The following is a 21406-nucleotide window of genomic DNA, read 5'->3' as shown; positions in this document are numbered from 1 at the left end:
TATGATGAAATGACTATTCAGCAGCAGCAAAAAAAAATTCAGAGGCAAGTATTTCCGCAAAGTAATAAAAAGGGAACTAGACGTCACCCAATAGACATCACACTTTTGACAGATTTTGTACATGAATGATTGATATTTTATCCTTATTAAACATGTTACACGTATAACATGGTTATGGGCAAATTGTTTAGAAATATGGCCTCAGCAGCTAACAATGAATTCGTGTGTCATTGTGGCCATCTGTAATCTAACTTTGTTTTACAGAACATGACTTCATCTGTATGCATCAACCGCCCGGAATTAGTCAACTTGAACTAACTCCAGTCATGTTGAATAAAAGCTGAGGCTCATTTTTTATGCCAGTCGCCAAAACAAGAAAATTCAGACAGTTACAGCCAACACATCAGTGTCAACTCAACGATGGCTCTCGACCAACATTCAGCAAAAGAAAAAGTTTTGACAATTCGTCTGTACATCTCCGCTTCCCCTCCAAGTCCCATGCAAGCCATCATTTGGCTCTGTTGTTCCAGAAAGACCGGCCGTTGGACTTCCTGTTTTACACATTTTCCTATTTTACAGGCAAGGGAACTGAGGCTGGACGAAAAAAAAACTGGTTTTAAACATCACTAAAACCCAAAATTCCTGTACTGCAGACTTCTACTTTGAAATACGAGCCTTCTCCAGTCTTTCCCTTAGTTCTTTTGGAAGTCACTTGGTATAGTAAACTAAGCTACTTCTAACGAATACAGCTTTCTCCTTTAACACACTTGACATGGTTTGATCACCCACTCAACTCACTGCGCAAACTACCTTCAATCCTTGAAAAAACAGAGACGTAACAGATTTAAAATCACTTTTTTAATAAGACATTACAATGACATTGTTCTGTTCATGGTTCCCCCCCAGTCAAAATTGGAGTAAGAGCTGCAACGCAGGGTGTCTGTCAACATGTCACCGGTGGACAGCTCCCTCTGACTGCACGACAGGTGGACTCTGATGTAGGGTTACTGTACTTTCGTACTCATGCTACAGATATAGGCTATCATATAATGTCCCAATACTGAGACTAATCAACCGTAGTATCAGATTGAGAGAGCTCAGAGCTGAATGACATTCCTTTGGAAAGATTCGAGTCGACTTGACTACGTGTTACCCTAAAATTAAAACTGCATCCCAACAAGCATGTTTAAGAGTTACTGGAGGCCTATTTGTTGAATATTCAGCACAAGTAAGTATCAAGACGTGACACAAAAGGTCAATCAGTTAACTATATAGCCCTCATAAGAGGATTGAGAGGGGTAACCAGACATGTCCAAAGTCATTTTTCCCCCTCTGGTGTCAAGACGGATGATAATGAAATCTAAGCGATGGTGATTTTTTTTCTCCCTTTACTGCTGTCAACACCATTGAGAAGATATACTTTTCATCACATTACTGTGTCAAAGTCTTTCCAGGCTACGTGACATGAAAGATCGCACCGTAGAAGAAAAAGAACAAGGACCAAGCTCAATGCAACCGAGAACGAAGAGCCTTGAAACAAGCCGCAGTTCATGAAAGATAAAAACCCCCTGGCTTCATTAGAAAAATGATATAAAACAGGAAAAAGAAGAAGAGGCAAAGGCGGTGAACTCTGTGGCTTTAACATTTGGACCAGGTCATTCATTATTCGTCAAGCAAGCCCCAGAAATAATGAACGTGAGTCAAGCTTGCTACAGAGCACAAGCAAACTTCAAGCCAGAAAAACCCAGTTAAAGATAAATTAGTCGTGGGGGGTAAAAGGTATTAAAAAATAAATGGGAAATAATCAACTTTTTATTTCTTAACCATACTCATTTTGAGATGTTATTTGTTACTTGCAACTTTTATTATAGTTTTGACCTAAAACAGTCAGCACTCAAATCATTAAGATTTGTAATTTGAGGTGAGCCACGTCAGGCCCTCATAGAGTCCGTCGCCTGTGGTCGCACAGGAGGGCTGAACGTACCAATTCCTATCTCGGATGCGGGTCAATCCGAGCTTCTCTTGGATTTCGTGCGGCTTCATGGCGTCCGGCAGGTCTTGCTTATTGGCGAATATCAAGATGATGGCGTCCCGCATCTCCCGGTCGTTGATGATGCGGTGGAGTTCCTGCCTCGCCTCGTCGATGCGATCCCGGTCCGCGCAGTCCACCACGAAGATCAACCCCTGGGTGCCCGTGTAGTAGTGTCGCCACAGGGGGCGGATCTTGTCCTGGCCGCCCACGTCCCACACGTTGAACTTGACGTTCTTGTAGGTGACGGTCTCCACGTTGAAGCCCACCGTGGGGATCGTGGTGACGGACTGTCCGAGTTTCAGTTTGTAAAGGATTGTCGTCTTCCCGGCTGCGTCGAGTCCGAGCATTAATATTCTCATCTCCTTGTTGCCGAATATCTTGGAGAGCATTTTCCCCATCTTGGACTCTGGTGCATAAATACTTCCTTCCCAACCAGAAAAATGAACGTCAGACGCCGCGCTGTGATGAGTGTAACTGTGGCTTCAAGTTCGAGACTATGGGCTCACTTGGGAGGACATGACTGTCAGAAGTGCTCACTAACGGGGGCCTTCTCCCTGGAGAGAGTCTGCGTCAGGATGCCGTGAGGTGCAGGTCACCTGTGTTCAGAGTGTCTGGATGTGTCCAGGGCCTGTACACAGCACGGCACGGTTACACTGGGGAACTTGGCGGCAGCTGGTGACCGACTCTCTCATCGGGCCGGATCTACGTGACACACGCAGGCCGGGGCGATTCAAACACACTACAGGCACCGTGTGTACACCAGCCCCGCTCCTTGTGAATCCCCTTCGTGTGCGCGCGCGTGTCTGTGTGTCTGTGTGTGTGCGCGCGTGCCTGGCGGTTCCTCCTCACCGGGTGCGCCCTTGTTCTCCTCGCCGCTGCCCGAGCAGAAAGAAACGCCGCTCACTCCGGTTCCTCCACCGCGGCGCTCCGCCGGGTTCCTTCGCCGTGCACGGAAGCCGCGGGAACTTTCGGCGGACGGAAACAGAGCGATCTCGTCGCCTCGGCAACACCAGTATGTCCAGTCGTCAGACTCCACTTCTCGTCCCCCTGGAAAGAGATTCAGAGGGGAGGGTCAGACATGCCAGATTAGCACGCTACCGCTCATGGCTGCTAGCAGGCTAACACGAGCTAGCTGGTTGCCTAGCAGGCTACGTAGCCACGGGCTGTTAGCTCGCACAAGCTAATCCGATTCGACAATGGAAGAAGATGCACGCGACAGCGGCAGAACGTTCGGCTCGCGTCTCCTCGAGCTGGACGCTTACTTGAAACACAAGTGATTTACCTCCTGTCTCCCCCTCCTGCCTCGATAGACGCACCAGCCCCTCGCCTCTCTCCCTTCAGTCGAGCTGGTCGCAGTGCTGCTACACCGGAAAGGTGTGGAGCTGCATTAACCGCCACTTCCTCCCGTCTGCTTCATTCAGCTGCTGCTGCCGCCGAGCACAGCTCCCACTGCCCGGGGCGCGCACACGCACGCGCGCGCACGCACACGCGACCCGCAGGGTAAAAAGTCAAACACACAAACGGTCATCAAATACAGCTTACTGTCTTTATTTTTTACAGCATGTATCTAGTATTTAGTTCAAGTTGTACATAACAGCAATTCATGTTAGAATGTCAAAATGGTTTATTCTAACAGGTGCCTGTTAATAACTTGAGTGTATGTTGTTTTGTTTCAGGCTCCGCATCAAATTAAATAAAAACGTATGTCATTTACATATTGATGGTAATGCATTGCATAAATAATATTTGATGATGTACTATTCTCGTTTTATAGTCATGTCTAATGGTTCTACGTGAGTACAAAGGGTAACACCCCCTCTTGTGGCAGTTGCAGGCTACTGCTTTAAATCCCATATAAGCATATAAAAGACATATCTGAAATGTACCCTCATTGTAATGTTCATTTTTAATAATGTGGGAATAATAATGATCTTCAGCACTCCTTTACAGTGAAAACATTTGTAGAAACATGTCACTAGCATAGGCCTACCTTTAGAAAATGTAACATCTTTAAAGTTTCCGCTTTCTACAAACACTGATGTGGTTGTGTAGACTGAAACCAGGAAGAAATAACTATTCGGCAGCAATAAGAATTTAGTAGGAGCAGTAATTCAGTAAAGGGGAACTATACACACCCCAAAGGATTTGTTTTATTTATTTAAATAAAAGTTACAATACATCATACAACCATGTGAATGGGATGTTGGATAGTACAGTAGTGACGCCTTGTGGTAAGTACGTGATATGCTTTCACATGGGCTGAACAAGCGATCGATGGGACAATTAATCATGTGCAGCATGGGCTCATTAAATCCAAACACTGGCCTTTTGCCCTCTAGATGGTGCATTTTGCATTTGTATGTTAACCTACACACTTGGAAGTTTGAGGTTAAGGTGAAGGGTATTCAGTGGGTTGTAATTTGCACAATCACCTCACTGCTGTTAAACCCTACACACTGAACCTTTTAATAATCTGGGCCAAATGTTTATTTAGTGCCTCTTATACCTCATGTACAGCATTTTCTTTCATTAGATTAAATGCCTGATGCCATTATGCACAATGAAGCATTGTGGTTACACTGATTATAAGTGACCACTTTAACGCTTGTGTGTATGTTGTGATATCCTGTCATCAGTAAACCATAGTGAATAATTATGGGACCCTTAATACATTGTGCATCGTGTTTGTTAGCAAGTGTCTCACTCATGGACACTGTAAAACATGCAGGTAGGAGAAACCTCCAAAAGCTGTAAAACCACAATAACTGAGTTGTTTTCCCGAAGCATCTATTTTATTGTGCTGCAATGCAGTAGGATAGCTACATCACAGTGTTTTGTCCTTCATGGCTTGAGGGACCAGCAATGAGTCAGTCCTGTACCTGTTGGTGTTTGGTGTACAAGGGAGACACAATGACACAACTCAAACAGGGGAATATAAGGTGAGTTCAAGGCAATCCGTACTATGGACTTTAACATTGAGGGTTGAAGGTGTCACGTAGATTCATCAACACTGTAATTTCTTTAACAAATACCTTACTCAAATGAATTGCCATTATGTCATACACATGAAGAAGCAGGTATAAATTACAATTTTTACCAAATGTGTCAGCATTTTTACTGGAGTCAAAATGTCTTTCCTCACTTTATGCTTCTATGCCTCTTACCCACCCATGCAGTGAGTTAACCTATTGCAGGTCCTTATGGCTTTTTAAAACCAGTGGTTTTCTCATCATCATCTCAAAGTCATCATTCAAGAGGCCAAACCTACATTTTCTGTGTCAGGGGCTTCAGTTGCATGACCATAGGATTATTAAGAGAATGTATGGCACATCATACTGGGCATGCCAAATTATTTTATCATTTTATAAAGAGAGGACACAGACAGCAAACACAGCTCCAATGATTTCCTATTTCTACAGTTATTTTTAACACACAACTTCAGCAAAACTTTGGTTAGTTAGATAGATTTTGGATTTTTAACAGCTCCCTGTCTCGTTTTGTTTGCCTACCTGTGTATGAAGACCCTGGACTCGTTACATAACTGTGTAAAAGGCAATCCCCTTTTACACAGATATTTTGACTTGTCATAGCAGGAAAAGCACAGGTAAAAGTATGGTTCTGCCATACACACACACACACACACACATTTTAGAGAAAATGTTTCCTCGGGCAATGTGCTGCCGACACCATTCTTTGCTGTAGGGATGGTATTAGCCAGATGAGAAGTGCCTGTGTTTGCCAGTTCTGCCCAAAGAGTTCAAATTTTGTCTCATCAGCCCAAAGTGTCATCTCCCTAATGCCCTTAGAGTCATCAAAATGCTGTTTGGCAAACCCCAAGCAGGCGGTCAATATGCCTTTTACTCATAGTGGCTTCTGTCTGTCAGTGCTGCTCAGATGTTTATGGCTCCGGCAGGTTTTTCCCCATTTGTACAGAGGACTTCTCAGCGAACTCCCTGACGCCCCTCTTGCCCTTTTACTCAGTTTTGTTACACATCAAACTCTTGAATAAAAATAGTCAAATGCATACATTTATCATCTGACCATGTGGCAATGAAATTAAGTTGCAAGCATGGATTTTGACCTGATATTGTTGCATGAACTGATTAGCCAAAAAGCCCATTGACCATCCAATCAGACACACGTCAAATGAAGACCCACCCCCTGCCTTCCATTGGACCGGGAGGAAAGTGACTCTGTCCCGCCAGCTCATGTTGTTGGGAACATGGTGTTCCCTTGCTGTCACAGCTACACTCCTATACTATGGAGCAGGATCATCTCGAACGCCCCCTGGTGGCCGGCTACAGTACATACCATAAATCGTCCATTTTACATACAGTCTTTGGTTAAAACATGTTCCACATACAGCTGAAAGATGAATTAAAAAAATACTCTCAGAGCTGGAAGTAGAGACACATAAACTCCACTGTATCAATGAGGTGTCCCCGCAGGGATATTGAGAGTAAGTGTGACGTCACTGCGTGACGTCAGCCACGTGCGCTTAGGACGCTGAACTCTCCAGACGGTCAAAGCCACGGTTCCGCCCCCCGCCCCGGCCGGGACACATAATAACGAATGAAGCGCACCGTGGTCCGGGCCACTGACAGCAGCTGAGAGCCGACGTGTTGTGACATTGAGGGGTCAGCCCCCGGGTATCGGTCTGCTCCGTCGGGCATCATGGCGGACTCCAGCTTCGACAACCTGACGTCCCTCGCCCGAGCTTTGTCTCACCCGAAGCTGGAGCTGAGCGAGCCGAGCGACGTGTCCCCGACGCGGGGCGCTCAGCTGCAGCCGTGCAGGAGGAGGAAGTTGTCGAGCTGCACGTCGCTCGAGTCCGTGGAGCCGCTGACTTCACCCACCGCCGAGGCGCGGGTGCTGGTCATCAACACCGGGGGAACCATCGGCATGACGATTCACGACAACGGTGAGTGCGACTCACGGAGCTAAAGTGCTGCGTGCGTGTGCGCGCGCGCGCACGTGTGTCGCCTCATGTCGCCGTGAGGGTCAGTGAGTCCTTCGTGCCAACAACACGTGAGTGAATCCTGAAATGGTAATGTCATGCAAACAAACTCACCCCCGCAGCGGACGAACAAACACACTGTATATCAGCAAACTGTTTCAGTGATGATCACAAACCGGTACGTTTAGGGCTAAACACACCGCCCCTCATGATGCATGATGCATGACAGATTCTCTCAATGGATAACCAGATGTTGACAGACTTCACAGAACAAGCTGAAACAGGACCTCTCCAAGGCCACGCATCAGTATTTCATTCCCTGTACTCAATGGCCATTTCTTTATATGGACACACATCTTAAAACAACACCGTTTGGCCAATTGCCATCCTTGGATTGTCTCAAAAATACAATGGAAAGGCCTGGAGCTGACTCCCTCACTGTTCACTGAGTTTGATCGTTATGTCTGATCCCATTTGTGATGTTTCAAGGCCCTATGACGATCCATCCTTAGCCATCCTGACTCTATATTGTGCCACTTTTGTTTTAACAGTTAGATATTCACACTTTAGTTCAGGGTGAAATGTCTCGACAACTGGGTGTCATGAAACTGGGGAAGTTACATGCTCAAACCCCAGCTGCATCCCAGGGACCCTTTGGACCTTTGATATGTTTGAACACTGTGTGTTCTCGGATTGAAATTGCATGACGGTTTCCCCTTCGCAGTTACTCCTAACGAAGGCTTCCCATCTTTCTGTCAGGCCTTTCTGGAGGCAGTTCTCCTGACGTCCTCGCGGCTTGTGCTCATGTGGCTGTCAGCTGCCACGTGTGCTCTCTCATTTGAGCTCTGATGAAGAGTTTCTTATGGCATTCACTCAGAGTGGCACAGAACCACATCTGCTCCACAGCAGCAGTGGTGCTGTGTCCACTGGCTTCACAATCCAGAATATTCCTCAGTTCAATAATTTAAAAACTGTTAGTGTAGGTAAGAATCATAAGTAAATTATTCAACACCTGTAAAAAAAATAAAATAAATGCAATGTCTTACATTCACCACTAGGGTTCAGTATGAGACTGATGAAATGACGGTCAATTGCTGAACCGTCATCAATGATTATCAGTAATCGCCCAGAGAGCAAGCTATGAAATACTGCCATAATCCCCCCGTTCTTCTTTCTTTCTGTAACCCACAGTGCTCGCACCAACAGCCAATGCGTTGGTGAAGAGCCTGCGCAAGCTGCCCATTCTCCACGATGCGATGTACGCCCAGCAGACCGGCCTGTATGACTACTACTCGTATGAGAACACCCTGGTCCTGCCGTAAGTCCACCCGCATCCCCCCCGTGCTTTGTCAGTATTTTGAAGAACCACTGTAACTTATTTTCTGCTCTTCACACTCCCATGCTCTTGTCTGAGTGTAAGGTATCATTATTTTGTATTACACATTAAACTCTTATTATTAATAAACGTCATATTTTTATAAAACCGTAAAAAACAACCTTAGCTAACAGTGTCATATTTTCCACTTGCAAGCATTTACAAATGATTGATATTTAAAGTCTGGCACCTGGAAGATCTTCATGTGAGCATCATGTAATGATAGTGGTAACCACAGAGACGGTAGTTACGTATATTGTGGTTGAGCTAAGGAGCTTCCACAAAAATCAATCAAACAGCAAAATTATCACTTTTAAGTGTATAATATATAACAGCTATTCAGAAGTGTATTCTTTTCTTTTTCTTATTCATGTTTTTATTACACGCATGATGGGGAAAAACCTGTCTTCAAAATTTGCACCTGCAAAAAGATTATATTGTCATTTTCCTTGACAGCTAATCCTGTTTTTGAGTGGAGCTTAACAGGTCTTAACCATATTGTTAAACTGTAGGTACTGTATCTGCAGACTATTGTTTAGAAAATGAAATCATAGGTATGCTTGTCCGGTATTTGTCTTTCCCATTTTTGTAAGGGCTAAATCATGTTTGAAATGATAAACACTGCTGTTTAACTTCCTCAATATTACTTTATAAACAAGAGCATGGTCACGCTGGAAACAAAAAGCAGAGATAAAATGAGTCATTGTCCCTCTAAGATCAACATTGTGGTTTTGACGACTCTAAACTTCTTTCATTGCTTTTAACAGGAAGTCGACGTCCCACGCTGGCCAGCCGTTTAATGGGTGCTGTTGCATTGTGTGTGCCTCCACTGTGCTTGAGAGTGGTTTTAGCCGCCGTTGTCATTAATACAACGTGTTAGGGTGTGCTCGTCTGACAGGAAATGCATGCCAACGTGGCCTTTGACATTAGGGGGAAATAGCAGGAAGACACAGGGGCCCAGAGCTGTGTCCTGCCTGAAGTATTTTTGTGTCTAACTTTGCACTTGTCTCACATCGCACAACAAGCCAGCTGCTTTAATGTCGGACGGGGTTAGCTCCTGATGATTTTATGACTCCTTCTTATTTAACTGTTGCCTTTTATGTAATCTAAATTATAAAGTGCTCTAAAACAAGGATTATTATTATCATTAGCTCAACTGGAAGAGCCTCATGGTTGTATTTTTTACTTTTAGGTTGAGTGAGTAAATCACTGCTGTTGGCCTGCTGGTAGAAGCAAAGTTAATCTGCTCTATCGCACGTTTGATTTCACGTCGTTATTGTCTGGTCCATGTGCTGTGGAGCAGTGAAAGCAGAGCCCCCTTGTGACCGGGCTCCCAGCTGATCAACGTCTCTCTGTAAGGGTCGTCATTGGTGATAGGTGGGGGGCGCGTCTGCCAGAAACATACGTTACTCACACATTTCCATATCCCCCTTCACGTAGACCGCCACTGTGGCAGGCAGCGGAGCAGCAGGGTGGAGCGGGATGTGTGGTGGAGATTTTTCCGTAAACTAGAAGTTGAGATCTAGTTTTTTTTGATCTGTTTGTCAGGCTCTCCAAAAAATATTTCAGACGACCGTGTGACTGCTCTTAACCTCAAAACATGTCCACCCCTTCAGTGACTACACAAGAGCCTATTTAATTAACCTGATTGGTCAATAACTTAAATATTAGATATTTATCAGTTTATTTGGACTAATATTAAACCTCTGATAACATATAATATTAATTTTAACATGTCCGTATGTGCATGATTTTTATTGAATATTATGTTAATATTTTTTTTAGATATTCAGCGTGACTTGATATTTGCTCATCCTTGAGGTCATGCACTCTAATGTGCATACTGTTGATAGTATGCGGTTATAGCTTATGTTGAATTCTTGCTTCTGAGGAGGGAATTAGTTTATTGATTTATTGAAAAGCCTTATTCATGTGATGCTTAGAGGGAACGCCACAAGGCCGTGTGTGTGTGTGTGTGTGTGTGTGTGTGTGTGTGTGTGTGTGTGTGTGTGTGTGTGTGTGTGTGTGTGTGTGTGTGTGTGTGTGTGTGTGTGTGTGTGTGTGTGTGTGTGTGTGTGTGTGTGTGTGTGTGTGTGTGTGTGTGTGTGTGTGTGTGTGTGTGTGTGTGTGTGTGTGTCTGTGTGGACCTAAGGCTAATTAGAAGAGTGTCTGTTGGATGTCTGGTTGGATGGACTGGGGCTTGCCCGCTCTTCCCCCTGCTGTTCCATTCAGCTTATATCTCCCTCTTATGAGGCTGCCCTATGGTAATGTGGGGGGCTGGTCCACCCTGTTTCTTTAAAAGGGAGATTAAAAAGAAAATCTTTCCATGGTTGTTTAGCCAGTCAAGCGGCCTTACACGTGTCGCAGGTTGAGCCACCAGAGTTTAACTCCACTTATAGGTGACATAAATATGCATTCTGACCTAACCTGAAGTGACTCACCAAATAACGATGAAGCTATACTACCTGCTGCCGTATGTCCCTCAGGATTTACCTGTATTTGCAATATGCAAATATAAAGCCCCATAGAACACAAGTACTTGTCTATGTAGCTCTCTCGATCAGTATGTCTACATGCCCTACGGTGGCCCTGAGAGCTCAACCCACTGCAACTTCACAAAATGCATGCAAATTAAGTACAGATGACAATAGTTTCCAGGGGACACACTTACAGTGATCGGACAAGCCTGCTGTTCAACCTGTTTCCCCCTATTGTCACAGAAGTAAATAATAACTTCCGATCAGTAAAATGGCATTTTTCCCGGCAGACAAATCAAATGACGAATCATTTGAGACCTGTCTCTTTGTCTAAACCACGGGTATCTCTTCTCTCTCTTGGTTCCGGTTTGGTTTCACTGCAGTGCTGCTGGCGTAGCTGTCCAACCAGATAAACAGAATTTTAAAGGTTAAAAGTTAAACCTAAATATGTCTTTGCTTTATAATATTAGTATTGTTATTATTCAACTATTTTTAGAGGGGGAAAAGAGAAAGACTGACATGATCTTGTACTGGGTTGATATCAGATATTAAGCCAAGATTCTTCCTTCGCTTGCGTTTTGTCCGTTTGCTTATGTTCCGCCCGACGTTGCAGTGTGTCAAGCTCTCAGGGCCGCTGTAATGCCCCTCCCTTTTTACACTCCCAGAAATGCCTGTCTCTGTGTCTGAAACAGGTTTTGGCACCCTGCTGCTTAGACTCAAGGCCTGGCAAAACAGACTTTGTCCCTTCATGAAGTCAGCTTGGTTTTTAATGCATCGCCTATCCCTCTTAAAACATACTGATCAAGTTGAACCCGGACGGGATCCAACTTTATTAAAAAAATCAGCCCCCTGAGTCAACAACTGCACTTGCAATGACTAAAACCATCGATGATTGTGGGCTGTTTGTTCTGTCTTTTCATTTATTTTTTCTAAATTTGATGATTGATATTTTTTTGTACACAATTACTGAAACTAATACATAAATGTCTCTTTAATTACCAGATTGAGTAAAGACAAAAAGAGGATTGTCTACTCTATCTTAGAGTACAGCCCTTTGCTGGACTCCTCCAATATGACCACAGATGACTGGGGTAGGATTGGAAAGGACATTGAGGTATTTGATTGTTTTGATTGACTCCATTGCCAAATAATGTCAAGTATACTTTTAAAAGCTAGGCATCACTTGATCCTACAATAGTAAAATATAACTTAATATGGAGCAAAAGTAACTAGTGCTTTTGTTAATAGATGTGGTTTTTTTAAATCTTGTATGTCTCCAGAAAAACTATGAAAACTATGACGGGTTTGTGATCCTTCATGGCACAGACACGATGGCTTACACAGCCTCTGCCCTGTCCTTCATGTGTGAACATCTGGGCAAACCAATCGTTCTCACTGGCTCCCAGGTAAGAGCTGCCAGACACTAAAAAAAAAAAATAATCCTGTGTCTGCAGCTTTTTTTAAGGTTGTACTTTCTTCTTAACTCGAGACGCATTCCGTCTTCAGGTGCCAATCTTTGAGATGAGGAATGACGGCAGAGGCAACCTGCTGGGGGCGCTGCTGATCGCTGGACAGTTTGTCATCCCCGAGGTGAGGAAATGAAGACCAAAGAACAAATGTGAATCTTTCTAGTAGTAGCTTTTTTTTTGTCTTTCCTTTGTGACACTGCCATAGTTTTTGTTTGTGGGGTTAATGACTGAATTATGAAAGAATCATTAATGAAATAATAAATGAAAAGAAGTAATTGCATGATTTTATAAACCATAAATCTGTTAACAAGTTGAGAAGATGATCTACAAAGATTCTAGTCGCGCAAAAGGCGATTAAAAACCCCTTAAACTATTTGTTTGATGATAATTCTTTCTAACGACAGCGAGATGTGTTTCACAATACTGAACAACCACCACCAGAGCAGGAAGAGCACTGAACAGTGTCTACATTAAAGATTAAACTATTTTTAATTGATAAAACTATCATCTATAGATCCATGCACACAGGTTTCTTAATGTGTTCAAATGTCGTGCATGTCTTTTTTCTCCACCTCTCTGTGCAGGTGTGCCTTTACTTCTACAACAAACTCCACCGAGGGAACCGCGTGACCAAGGTGGATGCCGGGAGTTTCAATGCATTCTCCTCTCCCAACTTGGCTCCACTGGCCACGGCTGAAGTGGACATTAAAAGTAAGCCAGGTGTTCATGGTGGGCCCGTCTTCATGTACCAGTTAAACCTAGATTGTAACCTGTTTTTGATCTGTTTTCCAACTTTTCCCTCAGTCAACTGGGATACGGTTTGGAGGCCAAACACAACAGCAAAGTTCCAAGTCAGCACTGAGCTGAACCGGAACGTGGGCCTGCTCAGGTTATTCCCAGGAATAACCTCCGCTACTGTAAGTTAGTCTTGGAAATATAGTCGCTGTTACGCAGGTGATGCAGCCTCTGAACTGGAGCAGAGATAGTTATTCTGTCGGTGTCATAAGCTCTTGTTCGAGGTTATTGATGCCAAGTGAGATTGTGACCAATTATCAAATCCAAGGGTTGACTCACTCTTTTTTCCACCTGCACTGTCGTTGTGTGTTTAGTGAATACAAGGAAGATTAGAGTTTGTGTGTTATTAGGATAAGTACATTGTGTTTGTCTTTACATGTGACTCTTGGAACAAGTAATGCAGAAAATCTGTTGATTCCATAGGGACCTCATGCTTTTTATTGCCACTGTATTTGCATGGTTTCACTCCACATCTTCCACATAAAGTACGATGTCAAATGATATTTTTTTTTACGTGTAAATACAATTTCAAGTCGGCACCAGATAATATTAAGACGAATGATGCAAATATTTTCAGCCATGCCTGTTGTAATGAAAGAGTATTCAAACGTGATTCAGGATGCGCTCTTCGAAAGTAACCGACTGCTCCAAACTGCAATAAAATATAGTTAACTTTAATTTAATTGTGCTATTACCCATCTTCTGTTACTTTCCCCAGTCATGTAAACTGCCATCAAAGCTCAGCCCAGAGAAAGATGAGAAGGAGTTATGGGCCATGACCAATCACCCTGTAAAGAGGGAGGATTGGCAGAGATACTGTAACATTTAGCTGCACCTCCCCCCTGCAGCGGCTGCCAGGAGAGAGACTTTACTGTCTCAATCTGCTCCCGCTGCCCAGCTCGGCTATCAAGACTTCCTTACAGCTTTTAACTGCCTTCGTGAGGCAGTGTTTTGATTAGGCACCAGACTCTCCGAGCCCCGCCGACTCCTCTGTACGAGCGCTTCATTGGTAATCTGCGTCAACCATTTCTTGACAAACTGCCTATCACATCAAAAAAAATTACCCGACTGAACCCGGCACCGTTAATGTCACCTTCCCCTCACATTTTATGGTAACTGCCGTGGTCTTGCCAAGCGACTTTTACGCCTGCTAACACCTTCAAATTAATTGCTCTCCTTCCTGCCATTTCGGTCATCTGCCATTCTAGTCATACGCCATGGCTAATGATGTGGTATAGGGCCTCTCATTGCCAGCCAACCAGTGACTAAGATACTGGTTGCGTGGATGGCACCAGATGGGCTTTTAGGAGGGTGGATGGTCGCATTCATGGGAGTGAAAGGGGGCTGTAGGAAAAATAACACGGAATGATAATTCCTCAATTTGATTCTACACAGTGGAGCAGACAGTTGGGTTAGCCATAAATCGTGGCTGTTTATAATCTGAAAACTGTGATCTGTTTCTAGGTTAAGGCTTTCCTGCAGCCGCCCATGATGGGCGTAGTGCTCGAGACCTACGGCAGTGGAAATGCCCCCGATAACCGTCCTGACCTGCTGCAGGAGCTGAAGAAGGCGACTGACTCCGGCGTCATCATCATCAACTGCACCCAGTGTCTGAGGGGCACTGTGTCGACGTCGTACGCCACCGGCATGGTACTTCGTGTTTACCTTTCAGTCAAACATGACCTGATGAACTGATGCTGGTCCATTAAGAAGGGACTGAGATCTGTTTAGAGAGAAAGAAATGATCAGATCACACATTCCCATGACTTCCCAGGTGTTGATGGACGCAGGGCTGATCGCTGGTGGTGACATGACTCCAGAGGCTGCCCTGTCGAAGCTGTCCTACGTGTTGGCCAAGGACAAGCTTGATCTAGATGCCAAGAAAAAGGTTTGTGCCTTTTATACATAAACAGATACTGTTTTTTTTTTTTTTTATAGCAATAGAACATTAACAGAGGAAAAAAAATGATGAACGTGTATTTGACTCTGTCTTAGTTGATGGGTCGGAACCTGCGAGGTGAAATGAGCGTCGACTTAGCGGGAGCCAAGCTGTGTCTCAGCGACAGCCGCTTCATCCAAGTCATCGCCAAGTCTCTGAGCGTCAGCTGCAAGGAGGTGAGGGCACTAGCCGCTGACTCTGTGACCAACAAACGGCTTTATGAGTCCTAATAGCCCAGTTCTTGTTGTTTGCAGACAAAGCTCTCAACTTGCATAGAAGCCCAGACATTTTTGTAAAGTTTGTGGTTATTAGACTCGCTAATATTTTTATTTTTTATGATTAAAGTCTGTGTTGTCTCCAGGAGCTGGAAGCCATTCGTGATGCTCTGACTCCTCCACTGGCTTGTGCTGCTGCTAAGATCGGAGACATAGAAGCTTTACAAGCACTAAAAGAAATGGTAAGAAACACTGCAAAGTCTCTCCCACTGATTGTTTGTCAAGCCGGTTAAAGCCCTTTGACACACACACACACACACACACACACACACACACCCCTTGGGATTGTTATGGTTTGTTTAAGGGAAAGTGTTGTACGGGGCTGTCAGCTTTTCAGTTTTATCATCAGAAACAAAACTCACTGGCCTGCTGAGCTCAACGTGGCGTGTGCTTTAAACACAGCTAAGCACTAAACTTTTATGCCGGTGGAGCAGCTTCGACGCAGCTTATCTCGGTCGTGCTTTGTTAGTCGGCCTCCACCATGGTGTCGACGTGTTCACCGACAGAGTTTCCCACAGAATTCATTCAGTCTGTGGCGGTGGTGCGGGTGTACCCAGGGATGGGTACACGGACTTAAGAGAGAGAAGTTCTTGTGTGTGAGAGAATTGCATGGAATGCCACTTGCGGGTACGCACACAGCCGGAGCTGAAACTATGAGGTCTGGCTGCCTGCGTGGATGATTAAAACTTTATGGACGATGGCACGAGTGAGCGAGAGGGAGAGACTAGAGAACAAGAGGCAAATAGCGCAACACCCAGCTCTACGAGGAGTCAACTGAGCAAAACACTAACTTGGAGATCTCTTATGTTATTGTGAGAAGTGTCAAGATATTCTTTTGGGGTTCATTATGAAACAGTGGCAGATAATTAATGGGAAAAACTGTACGAAAACATTTGCAGGGTTAGTCTCTCCGTATGAAAGGGGTGTAGGAGAGGCACAGGTGCACCACCAAGCAAAACATGAGGCCCGACTGGAAAGGCAGGCCTCGAGTTGTCCCAGCAGTCACATGCACAGTGCGTGTTTGTATGTGGCTTGACTGGTTAAAGTTAAATACATTTAACTGCAACAAAGTAACACTTTGTTGAAAACAAGGAAAATCTAAAACATCACACGGCCTGTTTTTTAACCACCAGGTTAAATACACTGAAGGCTTTGTGTTTTTCTTCTACAGGGCACTAACCTGTGTCTAGGTGACTACGATGGACGTACACCCCTACACATCGCCGCCTGCGAGGGCCACCTTAAGCTGGTGGAGTACCTACTGGGTCATGGAGCTACAGTCTATGCTAAAGATCGCTACGGGGACACGCCCCTGTGCAACGCTGTACGCTTCAGGTAAACCTCTCCGTACTTGAGACTGTAAGCGCTGATGTGTTTTGTTTTTGATCTGCCTGTTAATGAAGCTGCAAACACAACATTGAAATCCCCCCCCCCCTTTTCTTTTTGCCATTAGCAACCATTGTTATTCCTTACAGTGTTTCTGGCAAACATGTTGTTAATAGCTTCTATATAGGGGAACTTCATTAAAAGAGCTGCAAGGTGGGAAATGACAGGAAGGGAGCAGCAGCTGTCGGGGGTGGGTGGGGGGTTGGGGGGAGAATGAAACAAGGGGAGCAACTCGTAATGGTGTTTAGAGGCCAGGCAACAAACTAATTAGGCTAATTGTCATGTGACTATTTAGACAGTGTTTATTTTTACCAAAGCTGATTTTTTTTAAATTTGATTTATGTCATTCATTGACATTGGTCTCTGTCTACAAGGGTAGAAGCCATGTTTAATGTTTCTGTTATAGTGCTATGTCGATCCTCGGGGTGGAAACGTTGTGTTCGCCGTGCCAAATGGCTGTTGTCCTATTTTAACGGTTGGCTCAACTTGCAAGCGTGGACTTGTCTCCCTCGTGACGGTATAGGGACGCACTTAACACCAACACCTGTCGTCGCACTCGCCCACAGTAAACCTTTGCTCCCTGCGGCCTTCCTGAACGTATAGAATGAAACTAAAGACTTAAGTAATATTACTTTGAGTTTTGAGGCGCTACCAGGGTGTCAACATATGAATGTCACCGACGTTTCAGTGACTGCAGCCTGATGTCCATATATGGAGTGGCGGAAAAGCAGAGAGGAAGAAAAAAAAAGTTGAAAAAACAAATGCAGGGAGTGTCCTCTGAACCAGTCCTACCAGCCTGCTCCCAGTTTCACAGATGAGAGATACTGGCTTCTTAACACTACACTTTTAATAGGTTCTTTGACTGTTAACCAACATACCTACTCAACAACTAAGCATCGGCTAAACTACCTTCTTTCTTTTTTTTCACGTGGCAAGCTCAGCTCTACATTATAAACTCAGCAGCTCAGGGCAGGACAACTCCAGGCCTTTAGTTTTATTGTTTATTCCTGTCATTTCAAATGTCACTGCAGGTGACTCCTGTGTCGGCGGTTCATTTAGGGCGATAAGGAACTTGTTCCTACTTGCCAAACAGCAACCACTGCCACACTCGACTGTGTCAATCAAAGCTGAAATTAAAAAAAGAGGAAAGAATCAATGGCTTAACAGGTGATTGAAAAAAAAAAATGTTTGTGCTGATTTTAACTGAGTGATATGCAAATATTTGTTGTGTATGAAATATTCAGCAGTATTGTATTGCATGTCCTATAATAACTCACGTAGGCACAAAGAAGTGGTGAAGCTGCTGCGACAGACTGGAGCCCACTTCTCCAGAGAAAAGTTGGAGGAAGCAGGGACCGAACTGTGCAGGTGAGACACACAACAAGCAAGTCTCCGAACAATGGCACACATGTACAGTCAGAGGCTTCTCGTTTGCTCGGCCATGCACATTGAGACCCATCCTACATAGCTGACAAAGGTTCAACCAGTTGCCCCACTCTTACACAAACTGTAGGAATGCTCCCAGGCAGCATAGCTTTGGATCTGCTCTGCATCTCCGGTGTCGGCAAGTAGTTATTTATCTACCCGAGACACTAGGTAAGTATTTTCAAACCCGATTCCAATTAACAGTTTCAGAAACACGCCTTCTGTGAGGTACGATGAGTGTGGCTTGTGTCACTCTTCAAGAAAAACCCAAACATCAGAGAGTCATGCAGACCAACATTATTGATTCCTTCACTTTAATATGCTGCCCACTTTCTGGAACGTGTCTTCATGCGACCTGTCCTTCAACCGGCGTCCGTTTAATTGTCTTAATAGTGCTTATTTTGGGAAACAGCCCTGTGCTCTAATAACTATGTAATTTCCTGTGTCAGCCTGGCAGCCACCAGGGACCTGGAGGGCCTGGAGATCTGGAGCCTTGCCGGGGCCGACCTGAGAAAACAAGGCTATGACGGACAGACAGCGATTCAAGTGGTGTGTTTCTGGGGAGACGTATTTCCCGTAAATAACAATTAAATTCACAAATTAAAACCACTTCTTATTCATTGTGCCCCTGTCATAGGCCCAGGCTGTTGGCAACAAGGAAGTGGTGGCGTTTTTAGTCCAGCTCATGAGCAATAAATCCAAGGTAATAACCACTGTTTCCTGTACAAGCTGCTGTACATCCAGTTCTTAATGCCAAACAAGCACAGCCTCCTCTTAATATGCATGCGACTGTAACTTAATATAATTCTCTTTCTATAATTGCCTCTGAATCACATGTTTGTCTTGTTTAATTTCAGACAGTATTTGGTGAATTAAATTCATATGATGATGATGATGATGATGAGGTAAATGGGATGGAGTGTGTTTCCCAATTTTATGTATTTCCCATAGTGAGCATGCGATCCCAAAAAGCTTGTTCTTTTTTCCTTAACTGCTTGTTCTGGTCAGAGTTGTGTGTGTGTGTGTGTGTGTGTGTGTGTGTGTGTGTGTGTGTGTGTGTGTGTGTGTGTGTGTGTGTGTGTGTGTGTGTGTGTGTGTGTGTGTGTGTGTGTGTGTGTGTGTGTGTGTGTGTGTGTGTGTGTGTGTGTGTGTGTGTGTGTGTGTGTGTGTGTGTGTGTGTGTGTGTGTGTGTGTGTGTGTGTGTGTGTCACGGCATGTGTTGCATAAGTAGCAGGTTATGACCCTGGACCCTGAGTCACACTGGTCATCCTGTCTACATCATATTTCACATACAACGTCAACAATTCACAGTAATGAAAAGATAGATTCACGTTAATTCACATCTGTCTTAAAACAATAGTGATGCACCTGTATGGACACTACTGCAAGAGCTCCTGGTTGATTGTTCTCTTTCTCTTTACGGACTGAAAAGTCAGTTTTCCAATGCCAGGCAATTCATCCTGAACAATATTGTGAACAGGTCAATCTTTAAAACCATCTGTTTAGCAAAAAATGCATTTCATTGCAAAACAGTTATACGTTACGACTTCTCAGCTGCTTTCTTCTGTTTTATATACTTGTGCTGCTGGCTGTACTCTAGGCTCCCCTGTGTGTGTGTAAGTGTGTTTCTGTCATGGGCTACCTTTGGGGACAGAATTTCGACAAAAAAAATCTGTTAATTGGGGACAGCTTATCCAATTGCACAAAAAAAGCTGTGTCCCCAAATGGGAAAAAAGTTGATTGATGGCTCAGTGATTAAGCTCAGTTCTCCGCAAGTTAGGCCAAATTGCCAAGAAATGAACGCAAATCTATGTAATGTCCCCGAAGGTGAACTATGATAGTGTGTATCATAGATCACTCATAGGTGTGTGTGTCTGCTGAAACACCTTCCCAATGCTCCATATTTCATCCCTTCTCCTTTTGTCTCTGTGGCAGAGCGGTGGAGTGATCGAGTTCACCGCCACACCATCAGGACCGTGACGATGCCGACAGGAACCGTCCTCCGTTTGTGTCCACTTCCTACCGAGCCGTCCCCTACACACACACACACACACACACACACACACACACACACACACACACACACACACACACACACACACACACACACACACACACACACACACACACACACACACACACACACACTCACACCGTCCACTGTCCAGCTGAAAGTCACAGAGTTAAACTCACTATTGAATGTCTTCTTATTTTGACACGTCATTGAAAGCCAGCACTGCTCTGAATTTTCCCTGTTAAAAACACACCAACATGTGCAAAATGTCCAGGAAAGAGCAACAATAAGTGTGTGTTTGTGTGTGTACTGTATGTACATACATAGGAAATGTATTATCATGTTTTAATCAGATGCTGACATCACTGTGTCTGAACAAAAGCCTTGGTTATTGTGAAGTCCAGTCAGGGAATTATTAGCCTCACCTTGGGAGCCTGCCGAAACTTCCCATTACACCTCGAACAGTGAATGATGACAATGAAGATTATTTTTTTCCTGCAAAACATTTGACTTTGAATCGAGTACATAAAGAAATGTACTCGATCATAAGCAATATATTCATGACACGTGGAAGCACAGGGTACATTCACAGATTGTATTTTTCTGTTTATTTATTTATAGTGAGACGCTGTAAAGTATCATGTAAACTGAGGAAAAGGAGCTTTGTCCTTCTTGTCATCGGGAATGTGAACGAACTGTGGCACTTGTCCTCTGCCCCTGAAACTGCGATTTTCACTTCCTACTGCTCAAACAGGTATAACAAAAACCTGCAGTTCCCTTTACAGACTCATCCAGCCTGTTTCACGTGGCGGATTGTCGAGCTGGAAGAGTCACATCTCAAATGTTAAGTCTTTGAGAAAGGAATAAAAATGGAAACCTGCCACAGTTTTGTCTTCCATATTCGTGTGTTCACAAACAAATGACATGAGCTTTCCTTCCTTGTTAAATTGTGTTATATAGTGCTACTCTACAATTTGATAGACTCTCTTTAAACCAATCCAGGTTACCTTTGATGTGACTTCCTTACATGTGCAAATACATGTTAATTACTTGAAATGTGTCCTGTTGGTTTCAGTGCTCATAAACAACATGTGGGAGAACTGTGTGATTCGGTTGTTTTGTGGAAAATGCGACAGAAATAAAACTCTTGTGTCAGATCAGTGTCTCCTGTTGCTGTATTTATTGCACCGAAGCCTGAACCTCACATCCTGGCTAAAGATTCCTGAGCATTGTCTGATTTGATATGGTTTTCTGTATGAATT

General features: G+C 44.1%; 2 protein-coding genes across 6 annotated transcripts; one reads left to right on the top strand and one right to left on the bottom strand.

Moving 5' to 3' along the window:
• Nucleotides 1-839: 839 nt before the first annotated feature.
• arf6b (ADP-ribosylation factor 6b) lies at nt 840-3475 on the bottom strand. Its single transcript, XM_035610011.2, has 2 exons — nt 3315-3475; nt 840-3079 (listed from the first exon to the last, which is right to left on the bottom strand). Exon 2 carries the CDS (start codon nt 2428-2430, stop codon nt 1903-1905), a length of 528 nt encoding a protein of 175 aa, XP_035465904.1. The 5' UTR covers nt 2431-3079; nt 3315-3475; the 3' UTR covers nt 840-1902.
• Nucleotides 3476-6518: 3043 nt separating this feature from the next.
• aspg (asparaginase homolog (S. cerevisiae)) lies at nt 6519-21301 on the top strand. 5 transcript variants are annotated; one of them, XR_007032186.1, is made up of 18 exons: nt 6519-6953; nt 8181-8307; nt 9132-9167; nt 11844-11955; nt 12122-12247; nt 12348-12431; nt 12895-13021; nt 13115-13227; nt 14570-14755; nt 14880-14993; nt 15101-15220; nt 15406-15501; nt 16491-16654; nt 17987-18073; nt 18219-18301; nt 18580-18679; nt 18768-18833; nt 20066-21301. XR_007032186.1 is itself a non-coding variant. In XM_035610009.2 (18 exons), the coding sequence occupies exons 1-18, from the start codon at nt 6707-6709 to the stop codon at nt 20108-20110; spliced, it is 1998 nt and encodes a 665-aa protein (XP_035465902.2). In that variant the 5' UTR covers nt 6520-6706; the 3' UTR covers nt 20111-21301. The 5 variants fall into 5 exon arrangements, 3 of the variants coding, with proteins under 3 accessions (XP_035465902.2, XP_047193577.1, XP_047193578.1); XR_007032187.1 differs by lacking the exon at nt 20066-21301 and adding an exon at nt 18988-19035; XM_035610009.2 differs by lacking the exon at nt 18219-18301 and adding an exon at nt 18988-19035 and having other exon boundaries at nt 6520-6953.
• The last annotated feature ends 105 nt before the right edge of the window (nt 21302-21406 follow it).

The sequence above is a fragment of the Scophthalmus maximus genome, chromosome 15, assembly GCF_022379125.1.
Source record: "Scophthalmus maximus strain ysfricsl-2021 chromosome 15, ASM2237912v1, whole genome shotgun sequence".
NCBI classification, from domain to species: Eukaryota; Metazoa; Chordata; class Actinopteri; order Pleuronectiformes; family Scophthalmidae; genus Scophthalmus; species Scophthalmus maximus.
The sequence above is the reverse complement of the archived record's forward strand: the minus strand, read 5'-3'. Positions and strand labels throughout refer to the sequence as shown.